Raw genomic sequence first — 23,899 nt, 5'->3', positions numbered from 1 at the left:
CCGGAGCCGGCCGGCGAGATCTTTTATTTTAGGTTATGTTTGAATTGTTTTGAATTATTGCTTTAGTTTTATTAGGTAATTTGATATTTAAGTAGCTGGGATTAGTTTTAATTAAATAAATATGGCACAAAATATGGATTCCACCTCTTCCAATACTAAAGAACCTATAAAGAGTCTTAGGTTTACAGCAGATGACGACTTAGCCCTTCTAAGAGAATTTGTTGCTGGTTGCCCTAAACCCACTGGCAGACGTTGAACAATAAAGCACTGGAAATAAGCACTTTAGCCCTTTAGTTTTAAAATACCTAGTAAATAAAACAATTTCAAAGTTAGGTTAAGTTTAAATAGCGGACGCGACGCGATCAGAATTCTTTCCGATCCGATAACTATAAATGAATAGAATTAATACCACCTCACGTAAAGGAAATAACACCTAGCCTTATTAACGTCCATGCACGCTATTCGGTTTAGCGATATCTCTCTATTACGCTGTTTATTGTTATTTTACGCGAGTTTATTTTTGCGCACAGGAAATTTGACTCGTTTGCACATCGTCATAAAAAACAACTTTCGTACCACGAATTAGGGACAAGATTTTTATCTGTATACTTATAGGATACCTAATCTGTGGTACTTATGTCGTTTATGCAAATCACATTATTATCTTTAGTCAACGGCTAAAATAACACAGTTCCGCAATACATACCTGAGTGCGCCTCCTTAAATCGTCCAATTTGTGTAGGACTTCGGCGGCAGAGTTGGACAGCGGCAACGTGGGCCCCATTCCCAAAAAATCGGCGCCGGCCGCCTGCAGAAATTTCATTTCCGTGGCCAGACACTGCCGGATAAAGTTGAACAACTGCAGCGGGTTCGAGCTGTTAACAGATAAGATAAGCGGGTGAAGTGCAAAATATTGGCGGATTATGACGAATACGACAAACTGCGTTAGTCAGTGAAATTTCCCGCTTTTTATTTTCGAAGGAAACAACATGGCCGCAATCGAATTTGTTTACGTTTCCGATGCGATAAAATAAACGAAACTCCCGCGCGAAAGTTTGTCTTGTTGAAATTATATTCCGTTTAAACTTGAAGAGATTTATACCGGGTGCGTCTCAAAAGTGGCTCACCCCCTATAACTTTTTTATTTTTTCAGATAAAAAAACGAGATCTGGTATTTTAGTATATGACATAAATTAGGATTGATTGACGTATTCAATTGTTTTTGGTCACTTCCTGTTTCACCGGAAATGACTACAACTTTTGATTTTTAAATGGCACTCTCGGTATTTTTTTACTTTATTAGAAAAGTTATAGGGCTGAGCCACTTTTGAGCCGCACCCGGTATACAGGGTGGAGCCTCTCATACGACGCGGGAGCTCCATGGAGAACGGTACTTTATATCGAAATGAATTTTTGGTAGTTTATGTAGATTAGTTTCAAGCATTTTTTAAAAATATAGAGGACTCTATAGGGTGTCCCCAAAAAAAGTTACGCATCAAAGTTGTTTTTTTTTGTAATGGTACAACCTATATATTAATTGATTTTCGAATTCTAGGAAAAAATAAAGGTTTGAAGAAGTCATTAAAGAAGCATACGCCTAAAATGTAAGGATTTTGACATATTTCAAATTTCGTGAAAATGAAGAATAAATTTTAAATTTCAATAACAGCTATCTAAATTGTAATTTCCTCTGTCTAGCTTGATATTTAGTTAAAATAACCGTTGTATGTTAAATAAAAATGTGACCCGAAAAGCTATACAGGGTAAAACAAAATTAATATAGAACATTGGTCACATTCAAAAGCAAGTTACTCCTTTATTTTAAATGGAACATCCAATATAGTATTCCGATATTCAATGGAGAATTGATATATTTTCAAAAAGCTATTAAGCCTACCTCTTAGACAAAGATTCTCCTAGATATTTTCATTTTTATAATTTTGCGTAAGTAGATCTTTATTATTTGATAAACTCCAGGTGGTTAGGGAAATACCTTTTGTTAATTTAGAAAAAAATTAAAGAATGTAGAGTAAAATATTCATGGGTAATAAACAAATACACGTTTAAAACATTTTTTAATTATTACACAATTAAAACTAGGATAAGTTTCCATTTTCCGCAAAATTCTGAGAATTTTGTTTTGTTTTAACTGAAACAAAATTAGAACTAGTTGTTAAAGTTGAACTAATGTGACAGCTATGTTGAAGTAACGTCAGACATATCACAGCCACCTAGATTTTATCAAATAATAAAAATCTACGGACACTAAATCTTAAAAATGAAAATATCTAGAAAAATCGTTGTTGGATGAGTAGGCAACATTAATAGTATTTTGGAGAGACATGAATTCCCGATTGAATATCGGAATAATATACTGGGTGTTCCATTTAAAATAAAACAGTAATTTGCTTTTAAAAGTGACAATATTCAATATTAATTTTGTAATAACTAGTTTAGAACCAACCGTACATGAATGTAGGTGGTAGACAAATAAAGATCCAATAATGTTTACATAATAAACTACTGTTCTCTAGTCCTCTATAGCTAATAACTTTTTTCAAGAACTGTTAATAATATTCTCTATTGAACAGAAAAAATAGTTTAAAAAGAAATTTTTAAGGAACGGTTTTAGAAAGCCGAAAAATAATAATCCGTATATCGCATGTAGTGAAGAATCAGATTCATATGACTACATTTCCAAACGAAACTTATTTATACACAAGACACAAGTAAAAATAGCAAAGAAATTTAGGGTAACTTAAACCGGATAGTACTTACAAGCAAAGATTAAAAGTTTATCATCATGTTAAACATAATATATCGTAAACAAGCACATCGTGGCACTAGATTACACACACGAGCTGAATTAAAAACATCGTAATTGTATGCTATTTAGTATGAATCATGGTATTTGTTTACAAGGATCCTGATGTGATATCGATGACCGGAGATGCATGCATACAAATTATTAACATGTTTGCAAAAAACCTTCGAGCATTCGGTGTAAAAGACCAGTTGTTAAGAAACAACACCTGTAAAACTTCTTCATAGGGTGGATATGCCAGTGATCGGACAGTTTAAAAAAGCTGAGTTTAAATATTTGTCGATTAAATTTTCTTTATTGATGGCGTGGAAATGAAATTTTATGAAATAGATAGTGTAGTTACCGTTTATTGTTATATGTTATCCATATGAAAAAATCATCTTTAAACGATACCAATGCGGTTCATAAAACCACGCTACCAGTTTACTAATGGTAGCGTGGTTTTATAGCCTTTTCAATTTTTCTTCTTCTAGATACAATTTTTTCATCTGTATTAAGTAACACCTGTTTTTTTATTGGAAAACCGCAAACGGCTAAATTTTCAATCAAAGTATCAAAAACGTCGCTTATTTGTCTTTAATACGGTCCTGTACTGTTGACTTGGAACCCTGTACTGACTGCATGTTTTACGCGATTTTCTCTCTTCTCGGACAATTTGGGACTGTTTTTTGTAATGCATGTTTATTGTATTGATGAAAACTCTCTTTCAAGGATTTCTTCAGTAATGTCCATTGCTATACATTTTTGCACATTAAGAGCTTTGTGAATTTGTAAAAAGTTGTCAAATTAAAATTAATTCATTTTATAAAAAGCTTTTCTTGAATTTGTAATTTTATGTGCATTTTTTTACATTTTAATACATATATCTAAAACAACAACAGTTTCATGTAATGCGCTTATCAACAAATAACGTATAAACATAGCTTAAAATTATCTGATGATGACTTAATACATAGATCTTATCGCAAAACAAACAACAATAATACCAATTTAGAGTTCAATGTCAACTTAACATTGAACCACTGGACATTAATTATTGAACCTTATATTTTTAAAAAAAAATCATAACAAGATCATCAATAATAATTTATTATAGATTTGTAAATAAAATTATATACATAAAAATTAATAATTAACATCACTTAACTTATAGGTTACTTAGAAAATAAATATAAATCTTATCAAAAAATAAACAAGACAGAAATTTGTAATACGTCATATCCATATATTTCATAAGATTTATAAAATATAGTTTAAAAAAAAATACTATTAAAAACATCGAAAATTCATTATGTTGAAAATAAAATTATATAGAAAAAGCTAAATTCAAATTTAGAAAGTAATGACATACTTACATAAGTTCAATAACTCCACAATCTATTTTTTTTTTAAATATTAAAAAATAATATCAGCGACTTTAAAAATTGATTATAAACTTGTGTAAGATCTTCGATTCGCAAACTAAGCGTTTAGCAAATGCAAACCATCATCATAATTTACATATTTCTCGGGAATCAACCGACACATCTTACGTGTACAGGTTTACTTAATATTTTATTATGTGCAAATAGTTGAAAATGTCCAGTAAAGTGTTATTTGAATTTATTAAAACACTTTTGCAATTACATATTAATTATTGTATACGGCATTATTTCGCTACCATTTTGCGCTTTTGTTTTAGACTAGTTTCTAAAAATATACTTTTTTAACGAATCGACAAGATTTTTAACCGCAAATCCGGGTGCAACGATAACATGAGTCCAAGGCAAAGATATAAGGAAAATTAAACGTTTTCAGAGTCCATTTCACTAGTCTACTAGAAAAAATAGCAAATAAGTATTTTTACACAAATGAAGAAGGAAATTAAAGATACTTCATTATGTTACGATTTACCTCTATACAAAAATGCTTCGTTTGTCCTTTAGAGGGCATGAAACTTAAAAAAATAAACACGCTTTTTTCAGATATCTACTTTAAGAACTGTTATTCCAATTTAAATGAGATTTTGGGTGTCTATGTTTTGCTAAGTGCTTTAGTAATACATTTGACTTTTACAAAAACAAAAACCAAGAAGAAGTACGGTAAGGGTGAAAACTACCCCCACCCCTACATAAATTTTAATAATAATAATAATAATAATATAGCTAAACAAAACATAATAATTGTTTAAATCGAAAAAAAAGACAATGGAAGTTAAAAAAACGGTGTATCTTCCAAAGAACAAAGCTATACAGCATAAATCATTCCTGCTTAAAAAAATCAATGACCAACAAAAAACGTTATAAAAGAAGGTATTAAGTCAATCTTAATATTTACTTACTTAATTATCTCTGCATAAATAATTAACGCACACTAAATTAACAACACTTTATAACTGATTTAAAACCATGTATTTTACTAATGAATGTAATAGCACGACTAAAATTTATCGTAATTTAAAATGATCAAAATAAAATATTGCGGTTTCCGTAACCTACTGATAAGAATATATGCATTTAAGAAAATAATATCAAACTAGGACTTCCCAAAATTACTGATTTATCGTTTTCCTCTAAGTGTTGATAATATTTTTTTTTATTAAAATTCGAAAATCTTGACCTCTTAAGCGTCCTCTACACATTTAACATAGGTAAGAACCTGTAGACGAAAAACGGACGTTTTAAGGTTGATTATTATACTTTCCGTTTCCATTCCATATCCGTTCCGTATTTTTTATTGTATTGGCGTTATACGTAAGCTTCCGTTCCCTATCAGTTCCATATCTTTTATTGTACAATTTATAACTAATCATTACGAAAGTTTAATTTTAAAAATGTGTATCTTTTAAAAAAGGTAATAGATTTAATTAAGAGGTGAAAGGATAAATAAATATCAGCAAAATTTTAACAGAGCTGGTACAAATGTAAGAACTTAACAACGCTGTTTCCGATTAGCTTCAGTCCAATGACTAAAGAATACAAGGACATGTAACGCCCATATACGGGCTGCAGCAGAATTTGTTACGTTAGACGCCATCATTTTGGAGCCTACGGATGAGTCACCACCTCGTCAACAGCGATAATTTTAGTGATTTTTAATAAGTTGTTGTGTACAGTGAATTTGTATAAACTTTATTACAATGGTAACTTGTTCAGCTTTCAAATGTAAAAGCCGCAACGATAAGAAACAGCCAGGAGTTACGTTTCATAAGTAAATAAACAGTCCACTCCACCTCTTTAGCGTTTTCTTATTGAATTTGGTAATTATTTTTCTCATACTATATGTTCTTAATATTATGTGCTATACTTTAATACTAGTTTTGTACCTTTTGTTAACATTTTAATACGTTTTTTTCTAATTAATTAGTTGATACCACCGCCTATGCCATAGGCGTTAAGAAAGTTAAGAAAAATATATGGCCACGGCACTGTTTGGAGCCATGGTAACAATTTGGTCTCGGGTGTTATATGTCCTTGTATTCTTTAGTTATTGGTTCAGTTCGTTCGCCAAAAAAATGTTGGGAGGAAAGTAAATGGAACGGAAGGGAAACGGAACGGATAGTGTGCATTGTCCTAAAAATAATAAAAAGCATCTTACCTGTAACGTTCTCTAAATAATTTGGCAGCCTCGGCTAATTTCAGTTTGGTTAGGAAATACTCTGAAGAATCCGTGGATCCTTCAGCTTTATTTTCTATCTCCTGTATTAGCTGATTTACCAGTGTTGCCACATATTGTTCGTAGCTGGGATTATCGGAGACAGGGTCTATATTGGACCTGAAAGGACAAATTCAAATATGATTTTCGAGTAGAATAGATTAAAGCTTCATTCGGTAGCTCGAAATTAGTGAATTTACGTATACTTTATACTAATAAGAGCTTGTATCAGATGTATCCACAGATAAAGTCCTATTCTAGGCCATTATATTTAATACCAATTAAACTTTTAGTTACGTAATCGAAGGCACGATTTTTAAATTCATTGTTGCCAACCATGGACATATTCGGCGCCGGGTTGACTAACTGGAATTTAAATTTCCCGCTAGAGATTCTGGGGGTAGCTCTGCTGTAAAAAATTTCAAGTTCCCACATTTATTTATTTATTTCCTGACATTATCATTCGTTTTGACACTTTAAGCTTAAAAATGTTTACTAGCAGACCTTGCAGTCGAACATTGTTCTTTTTAGAACCTCTTAGAAGTGTACAAGATAGCTTAATAGCCGTAAAAAACTCAACGCAGCTTTATTAGAATATTTTGAACGGGAAAGCGGTAGTAATAACCCTTGATATCCCTTATGTGCTGTTAAGAAGGTGAGTTTTGTTCATGTAAATAATAACTGCTTATATATCTATAATTAATCCATTTTGATTAAAAGAAAATATGTAAAAGTGGGCAACGCTGTGCCGGTTAAGCTTAATCACGTGACTAACAGTTTATTTGATATGAATTATAGACACATGTAATAAGTACTTTCAAATATTGCCACTAGGTGCTATAATAAATAAATATTACAATTTATATTAATAAAATTCGAATTTTATGCGGAAAAAGTCGCGGGAAAAAACTAGTTATCTTATAAAACAATAGATTTTTTATTTCTAACGACAATATTGCTTTTGACAGATGATGAGGAACAAAATTACATTACTGGCACATGCGCAATAGCAGTTTCAATTATAATTAGTGGAAAAAGTTAAAAGTTTGTTTAAAGCTTCTTCTGCTAATTGAAAAGTACTACTAGGTTATAATTTTTACATTCTGAATGCTTGCATCCAAATTAGAACATAGTTTATGTACTCAGCTATTATATTTTAGTTCTGAATGATGTTTAAAAAGTATGAGTAATTCATATTTTACAACCAATATTTTAATAATGAATAGCAATTTTAACTCAATGGCAATTACTAATATTATATATAAACAAATTTGAGAGATTTAAAAACATATCAGTTATACTGAATAATTCCTTAAATTTCTGTTTATTTGCTATATTAATTTATCAAAGACTAAAACGGATAAAGTATTTATACAAAAGATTAGCTTAGATTAAGATTAGATCTATAAAATACCCTGTTTATGGAATGAAAACTACATTACAGTAGGCGTAGTAACAACCTTTTAATTCAAGTCAAGTCGACTTGTATTCAATATAAAAACGCAAATACCTTACAGATTAATATCATATCAATTATTAACTTTACGATTAAGCTTGGCCGCCACAGTGTTGCCCAATTTTACACATTTTCTTTTAATTTAAATATTTTAGAAAACAAAAGTTTTTGGGAAACAAAACTAAGTCGCTAATTGTAAACCGCCGATTGTAAATCGCTACTTTAAAATTTTGAAAAGCTCTTTTTAAGATCAAAATGGTTAAAAATAAAGCCTAAACTACCATTTGAGATTAAACGGGAGGTTCTAAATAATGTTGCCGATTCTAAACAATAGTAAAAAATGATACTTTTCGTGGCGAGACTATACGTTTGACGACATTACAAGCAAGGCACAAAAATTAATTTTTACTCTGAATAGAACATGCTATTTTTTCAAACGTTCACAAATAAATTTTTAAACCAATATGAAAAAAATTAAAAGTAATACCCCGTAAGTATTATACAGGGTGTCTGGAAATTAATGCAACAAAATTTGGTCATAGATTCTTGGGGAAAAAATAGATGACCCGTATTTTTAATTTTTGGCGAGTGGCCCCCCCCCCCCTTTCAGATTTACAGCCCCCTGAATTTCGCCCCTAAAACGATTTTTTTTAATATCTCAGGGCCCTGTTGGACGAAAATCACTAAATTTGATACACGTTGTTTCACCATAAAATTACATTTTTGTATAGCTATAAACTTTTCTTATTTTCATCAGTGGCGTCCCTACGGTATTTAAACTAAATATTATCAAGAGATCCAATTTGTTCCAAATTTAATGTAGATTTTAAAAATAATTTTTATTTAAAAAAAACAGTGGCGTACCATTTTTTTCTTCAATAATATTTAGTTTAAATACCGTAGGGACGCCACTGATGAAAATAAAAAAAAGTTAATAGGATCAAAAAATGTCATTTTATGGTAAAACAGCATCTACTAAATTTCGTGATTTTCGTCTAACAGGGCCCTGAGATATTAAAAAAAAACTCTTTTAGGGGCGAAATTCAGAGGGCTGTAAATCCGAAAAGGGGGGCCACTTGGCAAAAATAAAAAATACGGGTCAAATATTTTTTTCTCAAGAATCTATGACCAAATTTTTTTGCATTAATTTCCGGACACCCTGTATATCGAGAAATTATGGTTACACTCGTTAAATTTGACACTTAATGTCAGTTTAATAATAGATTTTCGTACTTTTACTTAGGCGTAAAAGTGCTTTACTTTTATGCCTAGGCGTTCAAATGACTTTTTTATCTTGCAATCACGTCGCAAAAATTAATACTTTTGTGACGTTTCAAAAAAAAACATTTATTTATAAGTTTTAGAACAAGTCTAATTAAATTTGGACGAAAGGAATATTGCTTGTTGCTGTACATCGCCCAGGTACCATGGTATGATAGGCCCAGGTACCAACCTTTCAGACATTTTATAACGGTGGGTACCTGAGGATAGTGTATAATGATTCACATAGAATAAACACAAAATAATTAAGATTAGCACCTACATATGTATATATTACTTCTTTATGCTAGCGTCACGAAAAGTAAATGGAGTCCTCAGACAGATAGACGGAAATAAGAAGTTTTACTTCAGATCAATGTCTCAGATTCAGAATTCACTGTCATTGTCAAAATTCAGTAATATAAGTAACTCTTGTACTTCAATGGCACAGTAATATCGACTGATAAGATAAGGTATAGATAAAAATGAAAAAGATTTATAAATTTCATAAAATGGTATTTTTCTAATGTTTTTTTTCCAACAATAAAGGGACCCGATTATTAATTTTAAACTAATCTACAAAACGCTTTATTTAAATATTTTTTGTCAATATAAGTCTATATATAGTATGTAAAATGAATAATGTGCTTACCAGAATTTTTCTTCGATAAATTGGGCTAGGTAATGCCTAACCTCTATGGGAAAGTGTTCCCCATATATGCCTCTTATTTGTTGCAAATGAATACTATCGGCAGGGAGTTGCTGTGCCTTAGCCCACAATGCCATGTTGTATATTTTTCACTGCCTATAAATAAATAGGTACTTATATTCTATAACAATACTTATCCACATAAACGTTCATCTAAAAACCGGCAAAGAAAAGAAATGTATGTATACACAATTATCATAATTATGTTTACATTCAAAGTTGATATGATTTGTATGATTTCATTAAAAAGGAAGGTAATTAGATAAGTTAATTTAGCAAATGCAAAAAATCAACATATAACTCGGAAGCCAAGGTCATATAACATAGAGCCGCTATTTATTTGTTTAATGCAGACTTACTACCGTTTATTTATATATAAAAATACACTAACCTGATGTATAAACTCTAATTTGCACTACTCGAACAACAGACTTCTTTTTTTAACATTTAGTAAAAATTGTAACAACACATTTACGAAATAAAGTTACTTTCTGCAACGCACTCAAAGAAAGCGCTTACATGTCAGCCATATTTGCTTGCAATTGACGTCAATTTATCACGTGAACAGGTAGCGTCAAAGATAACCAAACAGTAAGATTAGTATGCAACCTCAAATACACCTGCAAATTTTGCACACTATCCATGATAAATAACTTATTGTATTAAACATACAATATTGATACTTACTAAGTATAATCAGGTATAATACGGTATAGTATTAAGACAGAGAATACTCTTGTATAATATTTTCAAAAATATTGCAGGTATAAAAACACAAAACTATAAAAGTTGAAATAACATTACTAGTTGCATAAGTAACGATTTCTTCCAAAACTAAAGTCTGTTCAACAAGAGAAGAGACAATTTTGACAGACATCCAAAATTATAAAAAAATTGCTGGCATCTACTCTTTAGTTTGCTTTAGCCATTGTCATAAATTTTATCCTGGACAGCGTATAACATATAAAAAATATGTACCGGCTGTGTGTACCGGTAAAAGCCCATAACTCCATTCTTCAATTATTTCTTGTTAAATAACTAAAAATCCTGGATAAATAGGTGTAATAATAAAGAAAATTTAATCAACAATTTAATCTCAGCTTTTTCTAAACTGGCCGACCACTGGCATATTCGCCCTATTTGAAATTAATAACACAATAAAACGAATTAGTATTTTTAATATGTTTATTAATAAGCCATATTAGGAACAAATAAAAAAAACTATTACACTTCTTAAACTAAAACATGTTAATATATGATCTTTATTAAACTAAACTATTTTAAGAAAACTTTATATTATACGGCTGTCATACTGCAGAATATAAATTTATTCCCTTACAACTAAATAAATGCAAAGTAATAAAACTATTGATAAATACATCGTGCATCACCAAGCAAATTAGAACAGATGGCACTTAACTTTCAATAATGGCAAGATTCTCCTAGCATTCATACGATTTTACGTCACAATGCACATTACATTTATCAAAAACTTTAGACTAAATATATTCCAAACATTTATCTTTAAACCAAACTTTATTAAATGACCAACGTTAACTGAACAATAGGAATAAAAATGAAATTTTAATATGTTTATATATGATCTTTTTTTATATAGGTAATAATTAAATTAAACAATCCATCACAGAAGCTAGCAGGTAAAACTTATGTCTGTTTTTTTTTCATGTCCTCGCTTGATATTTCTTCTAATCCTTAAATTTTCTAAACTTTTGAGCCAAATTTTCCCTAAGAAAACATTTCTAAGCTTTCCATTGCATAAGCATTTTTTAGAATAACATTATTTATACGTATTTATATCGAGATATTTTTATATAAAAGGCAGCAATAGCGTTTTTATTAAAATCTCATCATTGGATAAAATACCAACGGGTGTAAAATTTTTAGTTAATTACATTTAAGTAAAAAAACAACACATTTATATAAATCCACGTTTAAGATAAAAGAAGTTCACTATACACACACCAAGTGGTAATAAATATTATAATTATAAAAGTAGTTACAATTAAACAGTAGATGAAAATCGCAGTTTGAAATTCTTGTAAATTATCATAAAAACATAATCGTTTTAACACATAATCTAAACGTATATATCTTTTCTTAATCTATACAGGGTGCGCCAAAAATAAAAGTGGAAAAAGTGGGGTTATAAGTTACAAAATTTCGAAAACGGACCAAGAGAATGGTTGTTTATAATTCAATTTTAAGTTTATGTACCAAGATTCATAAACATATACAGGGACTGTATATTGATTAAAATGATGTTGATCAGTGATTATGTCGTATGACATTTGCATTTTCTTTGTTACTGGGCATAAGTACTGAAGTAATTCCACATTTTTCAATAACTCAATAAAAAAATCCCCTATGCTACGAAATTTATGGCGCACCCTGTATATTTCAAAAGATATTACGAAATGTATATATCCAGATGTTTAATTATACATAGTAAAAAATAAAAGAAATTGAAAATATTTTCTGTACTTGTATATTATTTTTTTTTACCGAGTAACAAAAAATAATTTCAAATTCATTTCCATCCTATACGTCCATTCTACAATTATTATTATTTAGAGTCATATGGCGGTTTCTACTTCAATGGAACACCCTGCTTCTGCCAACAAATCTTCATACAAGTGTAACTTACACCTAAAGATCTTGCATAATACATAAATACTTTAGAAATAATTTTTAAAGGTAACATTAACTTCCTAGAGTGGTCTTAAGTTACTAAGTTTATTGTTACTCACTTTTCTTCAAAAATACAATATGTATTTCGGTTAACGTTATTCAACAACCAATGGCAGGCAATACTCTTGTTCTCCCCTTTATAATTCCCTAAGAGCCCGCCTCTGGTTAGTAAAAAAAAACATTAACTAAAATATACATCTCCTAAGTTTTTATCTCTAATATTTGCAACTGTACGAAATTTAACTTTTTCTTGAAAAATTCTATCCAATTGTTATCACTTGTATTTTAACTGCAAACACTCGTTGAAATCTACAACTTCAGACAAATATTGTGTTTTTTCCTCTAATAAAATATTCTTTTATTCCGAACCTTAAAATTATTTAATACTTTTATTTCTTACTAATCTAATCCTCTATTCTTATTAGAATACTTACCTTTTTGTTGTACAGTTTTACAAAATAATTATTCATATAATTTGAAATTCCTAGCTACCCGAAATTGCAACAAAACTACGAAGCTACATGGTTCTTACTCACAACGCTAAGCTAGCTGGTCATTTAACATTTCTTATATATTTTTTTTTGTTTTTTTTTAGAATCTCTTAAGTAGGTCTAGCCTTCAAAATACAAAGCACGGTTTGCGAGCTGTGAAAAAAACTTTCAACTCGCAAAACTTTGCACAAACAAATAAAAACGAACTAGAAATATATAATATTAGTATTTTAGTATGGTCAAATGGTAAATAATGTAGAATAACTAAAAATTAAATAGAAAATACAAATAAAACAAACTTAGAATAAATCGTAAATGAAGAATAATAAAATGATCACAAAAAAAAACTTCAGTCTAAAAGCAATACTTCGAGGAAAGGACTCGAGAGTGCTCTTCCCTAATGATATAAGTTTTAACCTCGGGTTAAGTTAACCGAGGTTTAAAGCAGTTGAGTATAAAGTTTGAGAAGGGGATAACTACTCGCTGCTGCCTGGACGTTAACCAGAAGATGGAGCTTTAGCTGCCAGTACTGCCTTGTTTTGACGGACCAGTTCAGCATGTTTCTCCTTGAAAGAAAAGAATTATTAAAATACATTGCCGGATCAGAAATATTTAATGGTATTTAATAAAAATTAAAAGGAATAGAAGCAAAGACACAGCCTTAAACTGTAGAATTCAACTAACAATAATTAGTAGCCTTTACGTTCTCTAAATTAATTAAAAAAAGTATGCACACAAAATCGCAATTATTTTAATATGTTAAATTAATTTAGTCCAATTTATACTTTGACTTTTTTGAAAATATACTGTACAGGCTGGCTCGAATTCGACGTTCATCATTGGGATTTCGGAAACCGTAATATATACAGGATCGGTTAAATGGAGGCAAAGTTGCGCAATTTGATGCCCAATAAAATGCCGTGTTGCATTTTGAAAAATTCCGAATATGTATATTCGAAAAAAAACAGAATTTTCAATTTTGTTTTCTATTGTTTCCCGGCTTTATTTGTTAAGATAACTTAAAATGAAAAACACATGTTTATGGCCATTTTTTCTGCTCTATAACTCTGAGTGATTAAATATTGACTCTGACGTTTCGGCTTCTGGCGACCATCATCAATTTAATTTTTTTAAATACGGACCTGATTTTTTTTTCAATTTAATTAAATCCTTTCATCACTCTTAAAACACTATATATATATAGTCACTTTGATATTTGCCGACGTTTCGTACAGAAAATTCCATCACCAGAATATTTTATGCAAAAAAAATAAAAAATAAAAATGCAATACAGCATTTTATTGAGCATCAAATTGCGCAACTTTGCCTCCATTTTACCGATCCTGTATCTTTTACGGTTTCCGAAATCCCAATGATGAGGGTCGAATTCGAGCCACCCTGTACAGGGTATCCCACTAAGAATAGCTCTCGGCTGTATCTCGGAAAGTATTAGCCGTAGGGGCTGCGGATAAAAATATTTATAACTAAAGAGGCTATGAGAAATTGCTGGAAATTATTTTCAAGTTTGTAGAACGACCGCTAGGGGGCGCAACTGCAACAAAAAATAAGAAAATGGAGTTTTTACACCATTTTGCCTAGATAAGGTGTACTATAAATAATAGCTTCATAATCTTCAGTAAATTTTGAATATTTTTTATTAGAGCCATTTTCCCCTATCTACCAAAAGTGGTGGGGGAAGGTTAGATCTGTTTTTATTTAAATATTAATAACTCTGGACTGGATGATCGGAATCCAACAAGCAAGGGCTCGTTTAAAAGAGCGTTTCTTACTCTATATTGTACCCAAATACGTTTAAATTTTCTATACCGCGGCCTCCCCATAAGGGCAATGAGAGAATTTATGTCCCAGTATTGAAGGAGGACAGAAAATCGAGTCGAATGGTTTCAAGACATAGGTTCATCCTTGTTTAGTCAAACCTCCTACCACACAAGGATAGACTTATGTAGGAAATGCATTGAAATTCTATAGCCATCCTTTAACATCGGGACAGGAATTTAAGCGGTACCCTCCGTATAGGTAATTTAAACGTATTTGATTGTACCATATAAACAAGAATAATAAGCTTTTGAACGTAGACGCTAGGGGGCGTTGTCTTACAATTTAACAAACATTGCGCGTTTTTTCAAAAAAAAAAAAATAAATGCAATAGTTTAGCTGATAGTAAAGAGTAGTAAAAGCTTAAATAGTCAGCGAAAACCGCATCTTGATATCTTCTTTCAAACCGAAGATAAAACCGAAGTAAAATTATAATAAATACCAAAAAATAAGCCCTTAGTTACCTTATTTTTACAACATGGTATCAGTAGCCCTCTTGATTATGCCCATTCCAACAAAAAAATAAGATAGAAACAGTTAGTTTATTTTAAAATCGACGAAATACCAGAATAGCATAATACCAGAGGTATTAATATCTAATAATTAAGACATTAATAACAGTGAACAAGAAACGATGATTCAGTGAAGTCATGGTAGGCTTTGGAAAAAAGTTGCTTTTCACGTAATAGTATAAACGTCAAATTGTTATTAGATCAACATTTTGATAGTCTTACCAGCGTTTTTTATCTTTTGATTGCTTTTTCAAAATGCCAACAACTTCAACTACTTCAAACAATGAAGTTATTTTGAAAAAAAAATTAAAAGATAAAAAACGCGACTAAGACTATCAAAATGTTGATTTAATAACAGTTTGACGTTTATACTATTACGTGAAAAGCAACTTATTTCCAAAGCCTACCATATGACTTCACCGAATCATCGTTTCTTGTTCACTGTTATTAATATCTTAGTTATTACATATTAATACATCTGGTATTATGGTATTCTGGTATTTCGTCGATTTTAATTTAACTGTTTCTATCTTATTTTTTGTTAGAATGGGCATAATCAAGAGGGCACTGATACCGTATTGTAAAAATAAGATAATTATGGGCCTATTTTTTGGTATTTATTATAATTTTGCTAATATCTTCGGTTTGAAAGAAGATATCAAGATGCGGTTTTCGCTGACTTTTTAAGCTTTTACTACTCTTTACTATCAGCTAAAATTACATATACTCTCGTATTTAATTTTTTTGAAAAAACGCGCTATATTTGTTAAATTGTAAGAAAGCGTCCCCTAGCGTCTACGTTCAAAACCTTATTATTATTATTTTTATGGCATAATATAGGGTAAGAAACGCTCTTTTAAAAGAGCACTCGTTTGTTGGATTCTGATCATCCAGTCCGGAGTTATTAATATTTATATAAAGATAGATCTAACCTTCCCCCACCACTTTATTTTAGCAGATATGGGAAAATGGTTTTAACGAAGAAAATCCAAAATTTACTGAAAATTATGAAGCTATTATTTATAGTACGCATTATCTAGGCAAAATTCTGTAAAAATTCTATTTTCATATTTTCTATAGCAGTTTTCGCCCCCTAGCGGCCGTTTCACAAACTTGAAAATAATTTCCAGCAATTTCTCATAGCCTCTTTAGTTATAAATATTTTTTTGCGTAAGCCCTACGGCTAATGCTTTCCGAGATACAGCCGAGAGCTATTCTTAGTGGGACACCCGGTACACTTTGCTTTAACCCTTCCAACAAGACGATCAATGAAATTAAAATAGTATTTTTTAAAAATAAAAAATTACACAGATAAGAAAGAACCGCTGTATTTTCAAACGAATATAAAAATAGTTTCGATTCTTGTGTAGCAATGCATGAAATCTTCTGCTCCAAAACGAATACCTACATGTTTTTTAATATGCTCGAGTTTCTTCTGCATTTCCTGTTCCCTCTTCTGTTCGGCGGCGGTGAGCTTGTTTTCGATTTTGTTTACTTGCTCGCTTTTACGATTCCCTAGCGTTTGCTTAACCTCGTTTAAGTGCTCATTCTAGATGAAATGAAAGAGTGAAACGTACATCAAATGTGAAGCTACGAAACAAAAGGCGAAATAGGGTGCTTTTCGAAAAGGAAAAAACTACTGTATATTTTTTATTTACAGCATCTAACTAGAAAAATCTGCCTGTAACACGGTGGTGAGTTATAATCATTTTCGATGCTTAGTAGTGATGTAAAAATTCTAAGTAGTGATGTAAACATTAGTTAGTTTTATAGACTCGGAACTACTAGTTACTTTTCGTAATAGGACTCGTTACTTTGGACTCGTTACTTTAGTTACTCGTTACTTTGGTACTTAGTATCGTTACTTTATAATCGTTGTTTTGTGTACAAGTAGGAAGACTTTTCACTTCGTTACTTATTGTGCGTAAAGTAACTGTTACTTTGTAACGATTACTTAGAATTTTTACATCACTAATTCTAAGTAATCGTTACAAAGTAACAGTTACTTTACGAGGACTCGAAGTAACGCTTACCATTTGAATTTAGGACTCGTTACTCGTTACTAAGCTAATTCGTTACTTTTGCGCCGACAGTAATCGTAATTCCTGGAAATGCACGAACCGAGGACTCGAACTCGATACTGAAATATTCCTTACTTCGACGTAGGTCTAGTTCTTATCAATATGCTTATGTTTAAAGTGTTGACTTGACGCCGGCCGGTGGTTTGGATGCAAATGTGTGATATTTTCATTAAAATTATTATGATTGGCTCATGCCGACCCGGCGCCGGCGGCGGTCTATCCCTTTGCCGTTTGTCCGCTTTTTATTTATGTAATTCCGCACGTTTTTTCAATTTTAGTTGAAATAAATAATATAAGATATTATTTAGGAGTAGAGTGTGTTTTATTTTTTGATTTATAGTTGCTCGGTGGGCGAAGAATAGAATTGTTTATTTAGATTAACATGTCTTAGATATTAATTAAAAATGGATTCACGTTAGTCACAAAAAATATTAACATCTGAAAAAGCAGAGCAAATATTTTTCCTTTTTAAAAAAGAATAGATATTTCGATACTTACACTGTAAGAAAATCTACAAAATAAAAATAGTAATTTTTAGTAAACACTGCTGCATTAATCCAAAGAACTTTTTTGAAGAAATGAATCCGCCACAGAGGAGTATACATTTTTTTAATATTTTTACATTTTAACAAAAATATATACATTTTTTTTAATTTTTACTCTGTAATGTTTGCATATTTATTAATGTAAAATACAAAGAGAGAGAGAGAGAGAGAAAATAAAAAACATACTTTATACTTCATATTATACACATATTTTCTTTGTTTGATTTGTTTTCTTTTATTTTTAATTTTATTAATAGTATATATAGTTTTATTTAACATATCATTATAAAAATATTATTCATACTATTAAAAACATATTATTCAGCCCAAGTAGCATTTTCACAACTTGCGACCACATGTTTACTAAACACAACGTTGGATTAATTACAAAAATAGTTAGCTCCCTACCTTGGGTATTAAAATAAATTTAAACGTTTTTATAACGTTGTGCCGACGTTGGATTAGTACTACAGCAAAGCAGAAGCTTCTGCGACGTCGAATAAACGTTGTCTTGTAACCTTTTTTGCTTAAGTGATCTTTAGGTGATTCAGACAACGTAGTTACAGCGTTGGACAATATAGAGTTTTCCGACGTCAGTTTCAGGACCTATTCCAACGTTATGCAAACGTCGTCTGTTTTACTAATTCCAACGTTGTTTAGATTTCCTTATTCTTACGTTGGTAGGACGTCGAGTCACTACCTTTTTGCAACTGTATTGAACCATAACCTTAAATCTTAAATTTTCACTTCATTGTTCTGTTCAGTCAGACAGTTCAGTGCTGTTTTTGTTTTTATAAAAAAAAACTTAATTAAAATGGGACATAAGAAAGGTACATATAAAACTAAATTTAAATATACATCGACATATATTACCGATAGTTTATCTACTCCCTCGTTTATTAAGATTATAGAGGGCGGCACAAGCTAGACTCTAGGATGACTAAATTAGGCAATCTTGCGACTTTATTAGTCCAGTATGCGACTACTCGAACTACTCCGTCTTAATCTCCAAAACAACAAAGTGAAAGCCGCCATGTTGTTAAATAAGAAAATGTTTCGTTCCTAAAATAGCAATTCCTGCTTTTTGAACACATTAACTTGAAATATTTGACCCTAAAAAACACGCGGAAACAATTTTTTCGACTGCGAATAAATTATTCTCATTTTATTAAAAAAAAATTCAAGAAAATTTTTAAAACTTCTTTAATTTTCAGGCCCATTCGTATTTTTCAAAGTAGAAACAATACATTTATCAATAAAGTTGTTTGCGTTTAACTTTTTTGCCTCGGGTAACGAGTTACAGAGTCGGTTAAAGTGTTTAAATAATTATGATCTTCAAACATCCTCCACACTTAAATACTTTTGTTTTGTTTTCCTTCACTGCCATCTAACTAAATCATAAAAATAATATTTTTACTATAATTATCCCAATTTAGGATAAAATGCGACTTAGACGCCATATTAGTTTTGTATTTCTGTGAAATAGAAATTACATACTAATAATTATAATATACACAAATAAAGTTAAAGGTATAAAATACAAGACAATAACACCGCCACTGGATATTTCAATACCAGTCAATATTGCCACTATTTTCAGGGAAGGGCATACAATTGGGTGTAGCACTGACCAATAGAAAGACTTATGAGCATGGCTACAGCCTGGCAACGAAACGTATAAGAATTTCCACCAATTAGGCTGATTGAATCCATGATGATACAATGAATTTTTACGGCGTTGTCAGCTTGCCTGAAGCAGATGGCATCTTTAGAATATATTTACCTTTATAATAGGCAAAATTAAGAAAATCAGTAATTAAATAAATATAGATCTAACAACAAGTATTAATTTAAAATACTGAGTATACAGTATGTCCCCGGATTGTCTTTACAAGAGAAAAAACTTTTTTATTATTGACATTTTGAGAAAGATACATTCTTCATAAAAATTTTTGCTTGTTCTAAAATAGTTAATCTCGTTTCAAGGATACTATAGAGCACTGTCAGTTTTTTACGTCATCTAGGGACCGAGTTGAAGTTGGCGCTTTTTTAGTTGCGAAGATTTTAGACAGTGACAGTTATTTTTGCGTTTGACGGACGAGCGCACAGTGCGGTGGAAGATAAATTTAACGGGACAAAACCGTTTGGTTAGAAATAAGTCAAAAAATGTGTACTGATAAGAATAAATAGTAGACATTCCAATTGATTTAAAAATGCATGAATATTCCTTGTATTTCGATACATTTTTATCAACCAAATTTTTTTTTCAATTCAAATTATACAGCAAGATTTAAATAATTGCAATTTCTCTAAGTCAGGACTATTGAGATGGCCGACGGCCAAACTCAAAGTGACGTTAAGCGCGGAGAGGCGCCTTGAAGTGATGTTGACAGCGCCTCCACAGAGCAGTGAAACGATAACAGGGTTGCTGACTAGAGAACGTAAAAATTACGCCAGGCGCGTCAAGTAAATTATCCGGCCTGAACGATGGGGAATCATATACATATAATATACAAAGACATGTAACGAACTAAAAACGTTACAATGCATGAATATTCTTTGTATTTCGATACATTTTTATCAACCAAATTTGGTCGTTTTCTTTTCAGCAAGGCAGAGATCATACGAAAACAAAATATTTACAAGTGCTTATACATTTTATTCCGAAGCCAAATTATGTTGAAGATTGCCAAAGGTAACGTAGCCAGTTGTAAAGAGCCAAATAAACCGATAAAAATCTCTCAAAAAGAAGATATTTCATTTATTTTAATATTTATACAATCCAAAAGTTTTCCATATAAATAATATTTGCCGCAAATTGAAATGAGATTCTGATCAATTAACTAAAACAGCAAAGACTGACCACAGCAGATGAGATAAATATACGAAAAAAAAAATGGAATCGAAAATGAGAGAACAAGACCGACTAAAGCATACTGGCATGTACTCACGTTTTTCTTGAGTTTCTCCAGCTGTTCCTGTTCGATCTGTTCCCGTCTGTTCGTAGCCTGGACCAGCTTCTCTAGGATGGTTTTCCCTAGGTCTTGCAGTTTAGTGTTATTCGAGGACTTTACCTTTTGAACTTGCTCCTCCTTGAAGTAAGCAACAAAAAAACAGTGCAAAACGAAAAAAAATACATGTAGTGGCGCAGCGAAAACAATATAGTTTCTTTCGCATAAAACATAAGCTGGATGATGAAGATGTACAACTAGACTAATAGAAATTGAAGAGCATTCAAAAGAAGAATTGGGTTTTGCAAGTACTATGAGCTTTAGGGCTAGTGGGAGTAAGGATGCTGCTGTAATTGTTAAAACCTTAACTCCACTGAAAGGCACTGAGTTTAAAAAATTAATAAACAGTTAAAGCAAGGCACAATACCTATACGTATCTCTCGACACATAACGCAGAAACCTAGGTTACGTCTGCCGTTGCGTTGTCGTGTAAACAAGAGTTAAAGCAAGTATTGTGACGTACGTAACGCCAATTAATTTTAAAACTGAAAATGGATATCTATTATTTCATCGATTCCACATTAAATTGATAAAAGTAATATCGAAAAATTGAAAAGAAAGATTACAAATGGATGGATTATAAATGGAAATTATTTATTACAGAAAGTAGTCCTTACAACTTAAAATGCTCTTAGTAATAAAAAATATTGAAAAACAAACACAGTTTTATGACTATTTATTAGTTGCAAGTTGTTTGTGAATTTGAACGTTCGGCATCATTCGGGTGAAAATCGAAACTCCTTCGGCTCGATACGTTTGCGTTTTGTACGTACGTAAAGGCACGTAAAGATACGTATCACGTATCGGTAAACGCAAGTGAATTTCTCACTGCGCAAGCGTACATGTCAAACGATACGTTTACATGTACGTCTTTGGCCGTGTTTTAACTATCTAATAGCTGACTATACACGGAAAGGCCCGGCCTTCGGACTTGGCCTTGAGGCCGTGGGTTTCACTCAAATTACCATAGCGAAAATATATCCGCGGACTTTGCCTTTTACTGAAACCTATGGTTATTATACTAAATATACTAATGAAAACTAAATTATATTACCATAGAAACACGTCTTGATTTCTAAGACTTTTCTAAAAATTCAACTATGTATTCATGGTTTTTTTTTATTTTCTCTAAAACGGTACTAAAATTTGGAGAAGTATAAACGGGATAAGCCATTTTAGAGCAAGCAAAATTTTTTATGAAGAATGCACCTTTCTTAAAATGTCAATATTAAAAAAGTTTTTCCTCTTGTTAAGACAATCCGGGGACATACTGTATATGTAATGAACTAAGCTGGAATGAACTAAAAATATATTAAATTTAGAGATAATATATCGCAATTTCGCTTTTGTATTGTTAAACTTGATAACATCGATTTTTTTTATCCGCATTCATGATCCCTATGACAGATAATACTTTGAAGGTATTTTTTTTAGTTGACAAATTTAGTTTAAAACAAAAAGCAATTAACCACAACAATATAGATGCCCTGTATTTACAACACAGTAATAATTTTCGTTTTATGAAAAGCACCCTTGTACCGTATAAAAAAAAACAAAATAATTACATGTTTCTTAGCTAGTTCCACCTTTTTCTGGATCACCTTCTCTCGAATCTGTTCGGCGATGCAGAGTTTATTCTCGATCAGATTGATCACCTCGGACTTTCGACTTTCAATAGTGGATTCTACAGATTTCTGCTTTTCGAACGGTCTGGAATTCTACATGATACAAAATAAAAATTAAGCATGTCAATAGTCAGCCTTTCGTGTGTAAGATCCATATTATGTTTAAACAATACATTTAGATGTTTGTAAATTCATATTAAAATGGATGACATGACATGTATTGATATATATATATTTAAAAGCCAACTCTGACGCTGTTCTTTTCAATGGTAGTTCCTAGTATAGTCTGTCCAATGACAAGATCCTTGACAGTGACAGTTTTCTGTCATTTTTTTGACGTAGTTTTTTTTAACGTTGCACAGACTTTAGTAAACTCTAGCTAATTTTTGAAGATCACAAAATATCAATTTTTGACGTTAGAATTAGTTATTTAATATTCTACGTATATTCTCCCAACTGACTAAAGCGACAGACTATGACAGATAAAATCAAAAATTGACAGAAAATACAGTTTACTTGTAAATTTAATACGGCACACAGACATCTGTCACTGTCATGCTCTCTCTATTTGGATAGACTTCACAGTGTCACTGATTAAGTTTGCAACTTATGAAATTGTTTTTATTCATTGCTTTAAGTCAAATTTGACTTTGGAATTAGTTCTTGCTTTGAATTGGATTGAACATTACACAAAGAAAATTGGCGCCGGGGGCACGTACATATAGCCGCCCATACTAAAATAAGTTAATAAACAGTTGGTGCGCAGTAAAGGAATTTTTTCATTTTTTTATCTCAAAAACTGCGACTTTGACTGATTTTGATGTTATTATAAATTTTGTTGCAAATATTAATCCTAATCTTAAATTGAAAACCGCGTTTCGCTAGCTACGGTAATTTTGGAGTTACGATTTTTTAAAATTTTTAACCCCCTCCCATACCCCCTTACCAACCCCCACCCCCACCAAAAACTAATGGCCAGATTCTCGGGTGCCACAGTATTTTTGTGCCAAATTTGGTTAAAATCGGATTAGCGGTTTTTGAGTTATCGTGTTACAGACGGACAGACGGACAGATAGAGACCATGAGAAAATATTTTGTATTTAGGTCATTTATGACCCAAATAAGTCATTTTGAGTGAAAGTGCATCCATTTTCAGTTATCTAATTTATTTAGATGAAATTCCCCTTAATTTTGCACAATTTAAATT

General features: G+C 31.2%; 2 protein-coding genes across 9 annotated transcripts in view; both read right to left on the bottom strand.

The window, feature by feature from the left end:
- The window catches only part of LOC115875164 (signal transducer and activator of transcription 5B-like), a 29,031-nt gene extending 18,596 nt beyond the window's left edge, over positions 1-10,435 (bottom strand). For 2 of the 5 annotated variants that reach the window (XM_030890559.1, XM_030890560.1), the window contains exons 1-4: positions 10,274-10,435; positions 9,826-9,978; positions 6,401-6,577; positions 707-875 (exon numbers count right to left, since the gene is read on the bottom strand). In XM_030890559.1, the coding sequence (XP_030746419.1) occupies positions 707-875; positions 6,401-6,577; positions 9,826-9,959 (480 nt within the window). In that variant the 5' untranslated portion in view covers positions 9,960-9,978; positions 10,274-10,435. Of the gene's footprint in view, positions 1-706; positions 876-2,778; positions 2,853-4,179; positions 4,198-5,144; positions 5,264-6,400; positions 6,578-9,825; positions 9,979-10,273 lie in introns of those variants that run through there. The other 3 variants (XM_030890561.1, XM_030890563.1, XM_030890562.1) reach the window with 3 other exon arrangements.
- A 1,052-nt stretch (positions 10,436-11,487) lies between these two features.
- Positions 11,488-23,899, bottom strand: part of LOC115875163 (S phase cyclin A-associated protein in the endoplasmic reticulum) — a 65,428-nt gene continuing 53,016 nt past the window's right edge. For 3 of the 4 annotated variants that reach the window (XM_030890556.1, XM_030890557.1, XM_030890555.1), the window contains 3 exons: positions 22,633-22,785; positions 16,839-16,979; positions 11,488-13,648 (listed from right to left, as the gene is read on the bottom strand). In XM_030890556.1, coding sequence (XP_030746416.1) covers positions 13,580-13,648; positions 16,839-16,979; positions 22,633-22,785 — 363 coding nt within the window. In that variant the 3' untranslated portion in view covers positions 11,488-13,579. The remainder of the gene's footprint in view (positions 13,649-16,838; positions 16,980-22,632; positions 22,786-23,899) is intronic. The other variant, XM_030890558.1, reaches the window with a different exon arrangement.

Source organism: Sitophilus oryzae, unplaced genomic scaffold (assembly GCF_002938485.1).
Source record: "Sitophilus oryzae breed Bouriz unplaced genomic scaffold, Soryzae_2.0 scaffold_1350_pilon_pilon, whole genome shotgun sequence".
Taxonomy (NCBI): Eukaryota; Metazoa; Arthropoda; class Insecta; order Coleoptera; family Curculionidae; genus Sitophilus; species Sitophilus oryzae.
Note: the sequence above shows the minus strand (reverse complement) of the source record. Positions and strands in the feature narration are given on the sequence as shown.